Source organism: Pempheris klunzingeri, chromosome 16, assembly GCF_042242105.1.
Source record: "Pempheris klunzingeri isolate RE-2024b chromosome 16, fPemKlu1.hap1, whole genome shotgun sequence".
NCBI classification, from domain to species: domain Eukaryota; kingdom Metazoa; phylum Chordata; class Actinopteri; order Acropomatiformes; family Pempheridae; genus Pempheris; species Pempheris klunzingeri.
Window position 1 is genome coordinate 12,712,134 of NC_092027.1, and position 10,736 is coordinate 12,722,869.

At 42.3% G+C, this 10,736-nt stretch overlaps 1 protein-coding gene across 2 annotated transcripts; it reads right to left on the reverse strand.

Annotated features, from left to right (window-relative positions):
- Window positions 1-2: 2 nt before the first annotated feature.
- On the reverse strand, window positions 3-10,682 carry LOC139215985 (uncharacterized). Of its 2 annotated transcripts, XM_070847033.1 has the most exons (13): window positions 10,535-10,682; window positions 9,880-9,948; window positions 8,016-8,040; window positions 5,555-5,641; window positions 5,320-5,459; window positions 5,092-5,211; window positions 4,927-4,972; window positions 1,823-2,774; window positions 1,591-1,690; window positions 1,399-1,464; window positions 1,053-1,154; window positions 688-937; window positions 3-422 (listed from the first exon to the last, which is right to left on the reverse strand). In XM_070847033.1, the coding sequence occupies exons 1-13, from the start codon at window positions 10,586-10,588 to the stop codon at window positions 163-165; spliced, it is 2,271 nt and encodes a 756-aa protein (XP_070703134.1). In that variant the 5' UTR covers window positions 10,589-10,682; the 3' UTR covers window positions 3-162. The 2 variants fall into 2 exon arrangements, with proteins under 2 accessions (XP_070703134.1, XP_070703135.1); XM_070847034.1 differs by lacking the exons at window positions 8,016-8,040; window positions 10,535-10,682.
- Between the last annotated feature and the right edge of the window lie 54 nt (window positions 10,683-10,736).

Here is a 10,736-nt window from a genome sequence, read left to right on the forward strand (position 1 = left end):
TTGCAATAGGCAAATGTTTTAATGTTTACATAAACACTCACCAAATTATTCACAAATGTCTAAACAAACAAGGAGAAAGAAAGTTTAACATTGATTAATTTCCAACCTGAAGTATTCAATAAAAAAAATGGGGTTTAGTAAACTTTAATAGAAATCTGAAAACTATTTCCTTGCCACCAGTTCCAAGAGGGTGGAGGTGATTTTGTCCAGGTTGTTGGAGTAGCGACGGCCCCTGTCCATCCTGGCTCCTCGTTCCATCTGGATGGGAGGTGCAGAAGTGTGGGAGTCCACAAACCCCTCAGCAGCAGCAGGTCGGTAGTCGCGAGGGCGCATGGGTTCCTGAAACCATTCAGGATAACTTGCTGGCTCATCCGGATGGGAAGCATGTGATGACTGAGACATCTCAGGCCAACCAAAGCCCTCTGAAAGAACATCAAAAGGAACAGATTTTAAATGAAAGGACATGAAAAGATGCAGATCTTGTTTTATTTTATCAGAGGGAAGCAGAATACATAGCATATTGTTAATCACAAGATTCATAGATCATGTCATTAAATCATAGGATAAATTAATATAAACTTTGCTTTGTGCACTTTGCCATTACACATAAAACTATCAGAAAATAGTACAGACACATGACACAGCAAATTTCAAATCAAGAATAATGAAGAATATTATATAATCTACCTTCATAACAGCTTCTGTTTGAGTGTCTGGTTTCCCCGCGTCCAGGATGATGGTATTCATGGTCAGGTGCACGCTCATGCCGCTTCCAGCCTCTTTCTCCATGATCTTCTTTAAAGTAGAGGTCTTCTGGTTGTCTAAGGTCTGAATCTTGCCTCAAGGTGGTCTCATACTGGTGCCTGGGAGACAGCTCTGGCTCTGGTTTTAAGCTGTCATAATCTTCGGCAAAGGCAGCTCTCACTTGGTTATTTTGCTGTGACAACAAAAACGAACATTTCTATGATTAATCTGCGCTGCGTTGCAGAGAGGAAGAGCATTAAACCGTGCATTACATTAGAGAGACCAACCCTGTGCAGGGTGAGACGTACCCCAGCTCTGTCAGCTTTTTTGTTCTTGAATTCTTTCAGGAGGTTGCAAAGTTTGTTCTTCAGGAAGTCAGCCTCTTCTGCATTTTCAATTTCAATGTTTTTCTAGTGACAAGAGAAAAACACATACTTAAGATGAGCAAATGCAGAGTGCTTAGGTAGCCACAAAGTCACATAGTTGCAAATGTTGATTCCAGCCAGCGACTTTGTTGCGTGTCACCCTGTTTCCTGTTTGTCTCCTCTCTGTACTGTCCAATAAAGGCAAAGATGCCAAAAACATAATCTTTAATGATATATAACAAAAAACCATTACTGATATTATGTTGGAAATCTGAATTTATGATCTTACCAGTATATCAAAGACACCCTCTGACTCAGAGCCTCCTCCTCTGTAGCTTTCTGCATGACGTGAGCTCTGGAAAAAAAAAACAGGTTTGGCACAGTGATGCCACGAGTACATGTTGTAGATTAGTTAGAAGTATGACATAAAGGCAGGTTGCTAGTTATTCACGACAAATAGTCTTATTTTACAATTACGTACCTGTGATTCTACATAAAGGTCAGGATGTGGTGCTCCGTGGATTTCAGGTCTAGGACGACCACCAAACTTTGGATTTGGAGGTCCGTACTCATCACTGAACCTAAAAGCACAAATTGAACATGTCCAGAACAATACTGTGAGAAGATGAAAATACAAAGCATTTAGTCAAACATGAAATAATTTTAAGTTTCATGGAGAGCAATCTTAACAGACCAGGCACATTATCACTCACATCTCCTTTGTCGTTTCCACCTCCTCTGCTGTGGCATCGGAGAAGCGGCTCTTTCTTTTTCTTTTGCCGTGGCCCTCGTCGTTAGCGGACCCTTTCAGGAAGCGCCTGAAAGGCTCCGGGATGTTACACATGGTCGTGGTAAGTTCCACTTGTCTCTGGGAGTTGGGAGGTACCGTTTGGCCCGGCCTGGGGTTGGCAACTGCTTCTTCGTGGTGAGGTTCTCTCCTTTGAAGGCCATAGCCTCTGATCGTATTAAACATATGGGCACTCGATCGGTCACTCTCCATAGGCGCGGGAAAGCTCCTCCTCGTGGCCCCTGGTTCAGTTGGTCCCTGCCTACATGCTCTATTCATACTGTTGTGTCGACCAGACTCCCTGTCCAGAGACCACCGTTGGTTATTGCCCTCTGGGAACAATGGCTGTGACTGCTGATACTCGGCAGAACAAACTCGCCTTCGCCGGACTTCCTCAGAGTAGAACTCCTTCAGCTGATCTCTTTCTGGGTAAGGTCTTCTCTGTGGAGGAGCCTCTTCTGGGTAATACTCTACATGCTGAGCCTGCTGATGGGGTGACTCCTCCCTTAAATCACGGCCGGGAATGCGACCACGCTCAAGTATAGCTCTTCTTTGCGGTTCTTCAACATATTTCTCTTCATACCCCCTTCGATAATCAGGGTCCAGACAGTCTCTTCTGTACGCATCACTTTCACTGTGATCTGCCCTCTGAAGCTCCTCTCGCATGCTGTCCTGGCTGAGAGTGTCCTCCTGTTGGTACATGTGTCTGTCTCTATTTTTCAACATGTAAGGGTCTTCTGGATGGCACCGGGGTGTATTAGGGTAACTTGTGGGATACCTTCCTCGGTTAGAGGGCTCATGCTGAAAGTCCCTAAGCTGTGGTGGGTGTAATGGCCCATCTCGTTGGGCCAAACTTTTTTGCCCCAGCCTTAAGGGAACTAGGGAACAAGAGTAAGAGTAGTTTAAGTAGAATATATTGATATTAATTATGGATTGCTAGTGATCCGCAAACTTATTCTACATGCAGTAACTGTTCGTAAGCAGGTGAAATTAGGCACTCAATTATTCTTGTGATGCACAGCAGAGGTCATTTATTCATTTATGAAGAAAAATCTGAAATAATATTGCTCTTATGAGCAGTTTTTAAATTAGGTCACTTTAATGCATCACAGTAGATTCAGTGAAAAGTCTTAAATGCATGTCACAACTTTAAAATAATGCCCAAACATGTTAAATCAGACAGTTTGTGGCACTGACATATATATTTGTGTATTCACGTGCAGTTTTGTTGAATAAATTCATAGTAATCATTAGTCGGGCTTGGCCATAAAATCAGCCAGGCAGATATATAAATTCATCCATTAGCTTATTGAAGATACAGTGGGTCAAAAAAGTATTTAGTCAGCCACCAATTGTGCAAGTTCTCCCACTTAAAAAGATGAGAGGCCTGTAATTTTCATCATAGGTACACTTCAACTATGAGAGACAGAATGAGAAAAAAAAATTTCAGAAAATCACATTGTCTGATTTTTAAAGAATTTATTTGCAAATTATGGTGGAAAATAAGTATTTGGTCAATAACAAAAGTTCATCTCAATACTTTGTCATATACCCTTTGTTGGCAATGACAGAGGTCGTTTCGTTTTCTGTAAGTCTTCACAAGGTTTTCACACACTGTTGCTGGTATTTTGGCCCATTCCTCCATGCAGATCTCCTCTAGAGCAGTGATGTTTTGGGGCTGTCGCTGGGCAACACAGACTTTCAACTCCCCCCAAAGATTTTCTATGGGGTTGAGATCTGGAGACTGGCTAGGCCACTCCAGGACCTTGAAATGCTTCTTACGAAGCCACTCCTTCGTTGCCCGGGCGGTGTGTTTGGGATCATTGTCATGCTGAAAGACCCAGCCACGTTTCATCTTCAATGCCCTTGCTGATGGAAGGAGGTTTTCACTCAAAATCTCACGATACATGGCCCCATTCATTCTTTCCTTTACACGGATCAGTTGTCCTGGTCCCTTTGCAGAAAAACAGCCCCAAAGCATGATGTTTCCACCCCCATGCTTCACAGTAGGTATGGTGTTCTTTGGATGCAACTCAGCATTCTTTCTCCTCCAAACACGACAAGTTGAGTTTTTACCAAAAAGTTCTATTTTGGTTTCATCTGACCATATGACATTCTCCCAATCCTCTCCTGGATCATCCAAATGCTCTCTAGCAAACTTCAGACGGGCCTGGACATGTACTGGCTTAAGCAGGGGGACACGTCTGGCACTGCAGGATTTGAGTCCCTGGCGGCATAGTGTGTTACTGATGGTAGCCTTTGTTACTTTGGTCCCAGCTCTCAGCAGGTCATTCACTAGGTCCCCCCGTGTGGTTCTGGGATTTTTGCTCACCATTCTTGTGATCATTTTGACCCCACGGGGTGAGATCTTGCGTGGAGCCCCAGATCGAGGGAGATTATCAGTGGTCTTGTATGTCTTCCATTTTCTAATAATTGCTCCCACAGTTGATTTCTTCACACCAAGCTGCTTACCTATTGCAGATTCAGTCTTCCCAGCCTGGTGCAGGTCTACAATTTTGTTTCTGGTGTCCTTTGACAGCTCTTTGGTCTTGGCCATAGTGGAGTTTGGAGTGTGACTGTTTGAGGTTGTGGACAGGTGTCTTTTATAACGAGTTCAAACAGGTGCCATTAATACAGGTAACGAGTGGAGGACAGAGGAGCCTCTTAAAGAAGAAGTTACAGGTCTGTGAGAGCCAGAAATCTTGCTTGTTTGTAGGTGACCAAATACTTATTTTACCGAGGAATTTACCAATTAATTCATTAAAAATCCTACAATGTGATTTCCTGGATTCTTTCCCCCCATTCTGTCTCTCATAGTTGAAGTGTACCTATGATGAAAATTACAGGCCTCTCTCATCTTTTTAAGTGGGAGAATCATATAACTCTGACATTTATCAATGGTCAGCTAATAAGACCTTTTAGCTTATTTAGCTTGAATTTTTACAGCAAAATTACAGCAATTTTGCACGAAGCCTCATCAATATATTACCCATTATCTATAACTACAGAGAGTTCACTGTTTGAATGTACCTCTTGAGATGTTTAATTTACCCTTGTTCATCTTTTTCGCCACTAGCTGAAACATTAAAGAAGTAAACACAAACACAACATACGTTAGACTCAAAATCATTTTGTTATGATTTTAAAAGTACATAATATTCAGCATAGTTGGTTACTGAAATCTGAATGTCCTACCAAAGGACTCCCTCGTCCATCTTGTCTCTCTATTATCTCTGCTTTGGCTCGTATGATCTTTCCTCCTTGGGTTATTATGGACTGCTTATCCCACATCACCAAGTCTGGCCGTTTCACTTCCTACAAAAACATAAACGACGTGAGACATTCTCGCTTCGTTTCGCCTTCTTCATGAAAAAGCCAAGCAGACACTTAAAAAGTTCTCTGAAAACGGTCACAATGCTTTACCACATATTTCTGCCGGTGTTTACGACCAATCACGTGACGGACCATTTCTGCTAGGTGTGCAGTCTGATGACAGAGCCGACATGTGTATCTGGGGCCTGCTTGTGGGTCATTACATGGTACTTCGTCCAAATAGTTCAAACCTACATAATGAAAGCAAAAAAAAAAAAGTTAAATATAGATCTAATTAACATGAAAAATACAAAAAATGCTCAAAAATATGTATGAAGTTATTCACCAATGATGGGCTCATCAAGCTTCATGTATTCCAGATACTGTAAAATGTCCTCAAATTCGGGTATGAGACGCTGTCTGACAGCAAGTCCTGAGAAACCCAAACACTGGTAGTTAGCAAAAGAAAGCATCATAACACAGAGGGCTTTTTAAGATGATCACGCTTTTAGGTACGGCTACACTCCACATTTCTAACCACCTTTTGTGTTAAACCTTTTCCAGACTACTGTGAGCTTGACGACACAGACATCTAGTATAAACGCACACGGCGGGCCAACAGGTGTGACGACGACTGTAGCTGCAGCCAAAAGGGTTCCTATCTCCCGTTCATATAGTGACATCAGACTATTGCAAATGCGTGGCACACACATATTTATGCACAATCTCCAAAGTTTCCCCTTTGAACTCTCTGGTCCTCAAACTCAGCTCTGCCTTCATCGGCAGGGAGGTCATCTCTCTGAAATCATGGGATGCAGTCTTCTCTGTCTCATGATGCTTTGTTGTTGTTGTTGTTGTTGTTGTTGTTGTTGTTGTTGTTGTTGTGCAAATGTCTCCAGATAAGGAAACTAAGATGATTTTATGGTATACAGAACCTCACTGTGCAAGAAAAAAGACCTAGTGAGGCATTATGGCCTGAGCCTCCTGTGTATCCATCTTAGGGCAAAAGCAGCTGATGTTACCTACATCACCAACAGTTGAGGAAAAATTATTTTTCCTACCATCCCAAAAATGGTCCCAATAAATTCATGTTCACAAATATGAGCGCGCCAAAGCTCTTAGCTCAGTTTAAACAAACAGAAGCCCACCACTCTGTATTTGAGCATACACCACATTCTCCAACAGGCAAAACTGGAACATGCCTCCCCAGGCTGCACATAAGCAAACATGCTCGTATCGCTTGCCTGTTTCTTTAATACAAGCAAGGAACTTGAACATATTTTTCTCTTTTCTGCTTTGATAGTTGGATCAAATAATCAACTTGTTTTCTCACAGAAGAGGACCGTCTGAGGTGAAGGTAGAGAACTGTCCACAAACTCTCCTTGTACAGACGGTGAAAAGGAGCTTTTTATATATTTCCAGAGAGAAATGTTCTTAAAGCCAACCACTTGTGCCCACAGACTCCAGGCTGACCAGTCAGGCTACGCAGCAGACATTCCTCTCCCCAGTCCAGCTCACAGCGCGCTGAGCCCGACTCACCTGCTATTCATGTCCCTGATGCCATTGCATCTGGGGCTGGATCCAGTCCAGGTGGTAGCTCTATAATTGTTCTCCCCCTGGTAAATGCATGAGCCTGTAAGCCCAAATTGAGGTCATTTTGTACTACAAAATCAGTGACTGATTACTAGACAGGATGTTTCCCATCCAGCTAGTAATATTAATGCTATGCAACATTTCTATGCAGTAACGTTTCAGAGGCCTGGTACACATTATGGGATTACAGCAGAAAATGAACTGAATTTATGCAGCACTTTAAAAAAGGGAAGGAGAAAACACTGCCTGTCAGTCATTGATGTTTCTAACTATTCAGCTACAGACAGCAGTCACCTTACTGACCACAACGAGGTGCACAGTGGTACCTGTCTACCATTAACAAGATAAAAACACAACAGGGCATCCAGGTTGACATTTGAACAATTCAACTCCAGTTAGCTGCACTCGGGTCAATTTCAGTACCCAGGATGATGTGCCATTTCTGGCACTTAATTTACAACAAAACCTGCATTGGTCTGGCAATCAGACGTGCTGGATTTATACCGATATTAACTCTGAGGGACACTGTCCTCTCTGCAAACTAACCACAGTAAAGACCAGTCCAACATGCATTATATGGCATCTATGTCAAAAAGTGAGCGTTACACTTGTAAGATTGTTGCTAGCCTCATGCCAAAACCATTGGCATTACTCCATAGCGGCCTCCACTCTTCTGAGAAGGCTTTCCACAAGACTCAACCCTGATTCCACTGATTTTCTCAATTCTGCCACAAGACCTTTAGTGAGGTCAGGCGTTGATGTTGGGCGATAAGGTCTGTCCTGTAGTCGGTGTTCCCGTTCATCTCAGAGCTGTTCGGTGGGGTGAGGTCAGGGCTCTGCCCGGGTAAGTCAAGATTCTCCTTAAGTTGGAACCAAGGGGTCTGAGCCAAAGCATGAAAACAGCCCAAGACAAAAAGTACATCAAAGCATGTTGAGATACTTTTGGCTGTACAGCATAAAGATCAAGATCAGAATTTCAAGTTTTTATATCTGACTATTAGGCGCTAGCACACATCATCAACACGGTTCATAACCGTTCTTAGAGATTCACTACCACTGACGACTAAAGAAAAACACCCCTAAAACTAGGCATCAGATTAGAGTGACCACTGCTACCTTTCTGTGTGGACTGAATTACTTGCCAGAATAGACAGCAAATATACTCAAGGCCGGAACAGAACAAAATGACAAGGCTGAAGATGAAGTCTACTTACCCGCAGCAACAAGGCCATCCTCTTTCTGCCAGGAACGAAAGGAGAGCAATTAAATTAAGTCAATCAGTGCTACTGCAAACAGAGAAAGGGTTATATCATGGAAACATTTTTTAAACACATTATGGTCAACTGAAACCACAGCTCACTTGAGGTGCGGTTACGGTGCATATCCTCACCTGTTTCTGTTAAGTTACATTTTCATAGTGAGTCCATAAGGAAATAAAGTAGTTGAGGAAAAAGGAGCATTTCCTCCTGGAGGTCACTTTTAAACATAACTGCACATAAAGCGCCAACTTCCTGTGAGACCAACTTAATGTGAAAATGGATGGCTGTATGGAGAGAAGCAGTCGTGTTTTTTTCAACACGACCAAAAGACACAGACCAATGTTGAAGTTGCTTTTGCACGCACAACTACAGTGATTGTATTGGGCAATATGCGGCTGACCACACATCAGCGCTGAGGCTGAGTGTATCCAGTGTAGACACTGAGGAAGGACCGAAGCTGGTGACAAGCTGATGTAGCTAGACAGTGTGGACAAGGTGTTAGCATCTGTAATGCTCGGCTGTCCATGTTTATTTATTGTTTCTGTTCCACGCCTGACATTCCAGCAGTACAGCGTGTGAATGTGAAGTCAGTGACCCAAGGACATCCTCCATATGAAACACTATACACACTCCACTGAAAGGACATGCTGACAAAGTAAGACGATCTCTCACGAAATCCTGCTCCACAGAATGACCAAGTTGGCTTGACCAGATGACCCGACTCCACTGGAGATGGTTAAGAAGCTTAACTCAAATTATTCTAATATCCTTGTAAAAGTATCCAGGATTTCTGGTTGTCATGCACAAAACCCATCAACAACCATTACGGTGGTGGGAACTGAGAAAGAACCATGGCTATAAACTGTTGCTGTTGTTGCAAGAAAACCTTCAGCTGCAGCACAGCTGCAGGTGAAGGCTTCCTGAAAACAAATGTCTGCTTCAGAATAGAAAAGAGACATTTTGTGAGCATTCACAAAAGCCGTTTTTCAAAAACAGGAAACCTGCTGTTGTCCCAAGGAAGTTGTGTCCGTCACAATCGTCCACGTGTGATAATGTGGGACAACATGAAGGAAACGTTGATCAAGTCCCATAGGTATGTCTGACTTAAATGTGTTAACAAGCTTCTCGTGTGCCATAAACTTCGTGCAAGGTGCACTCAACCAAGACACAGTGATGAATGGCACACAGCCTCCATGATGATCAAAAACAAATATTGGTAAACATTCATTTCCCCTGTTTGCTTGTTGATGCTGAAGACATGATTGAAGATTGCGCAATTTTTTCAGTCATGGGAGCCCAAAAACAAAATTTTAGCACATGTTAATAAAATGCCAATGTGCACTGAATATAAGCTTCATGTCTGACCCAAATGAAATGCAAGAACACCCTGCAGGGTGTTGTCACCGATCTTGTACTTACTTTACCACCAGTTCATGCAATGTTTGCATACCAAGATGCATGGCAGGACAGAATTATGGATTATGATCGCAGGCAGGCAAAACATCAGAAATAAAATACTGGAGAGGTCTTCAAACAAAAAAAGAGCCCAGAGATGTTGGTAGCGACTTGGAAAGATAGTGAAATATCACTTTTGGTTGCTTCTTTTTTGCAGTACACAGTTTTTTCTTGAACCTGTGGAATATCAGTGAGTGGATGAAAAGAAACACCAGCAGGTCATCGTAGAAACACAACTCATTATGAAATGCTCACTGACCATTAATTTGACCAATAACAGCACTAACTGTTTTAGCTACATCAGAGTTCAACACTGCGTTCACAGATTGCATTGCTTTCTGCTCCAGTTAATGGTGCTGTGTACCTTTATATGCCCTGGCGTAGTCAAGTGTATCTTGTACAAGGTTTCACCCCTTATGGACTTTTCACAGATCTGGATTAAAAGAGAAAACATGAATCATTTAGTATCATACAATAGTAAGATATACAGCATCTGAACTAACTATCCTCAATCCTATCAATGTGATGGATAATCAGAAGGCTCCACAATAACCATTAATTTTAATAAACGTTCATCAAAAACTGATTAGAACCTTTATGGAAGTAGGGAGTTGATTTCATATCTGCTGTATTACACTGGATTAGGTTTACCTGATTAACTTGAAGGTGATCTAATCATCAGTGACCACAAACTGAACATCATGCCCAATATGTATCAACCTGATGGGCAGTGAATGACCAAGACACAAACTAAAACACACACAGTGTAGTGTGATGTGTGCAGTATATACTGTATCTGAGATATAATTACCAAATCACTTCTGTCAAACTAATGTTCATTTTATTGTCTCCTGTCCAAACTGTACTTTTGCTTTTTATTTTGGCAATATTGTTCCAAAACCTCCATGCCAAAAAAGAAAATGAAAAACCTGGCTAGCTCTGTGTGCGAGCCAAGCAGCATGTCTGCCTTGAACTTTGGTTCATGTTTGGTACATGTGAGATGACGGTAGCTAGCTTACCGTGCACTCAATAAACTCGGCTTCATCGTCGTATGGTGTCTCCAGCTCGTCCATTGTTGGATGTTTTACGACTTGCGTTGAATTTGTCGTTATACTACAAGAATCCGCTGGTAGCTTAACTAGCTTAGCAGCCAAGCTAGTTAGCACACTGATGGCAGTTTACATGTAAACGCAGCTTTAACGTCAGCTAAAACTGTCTAAT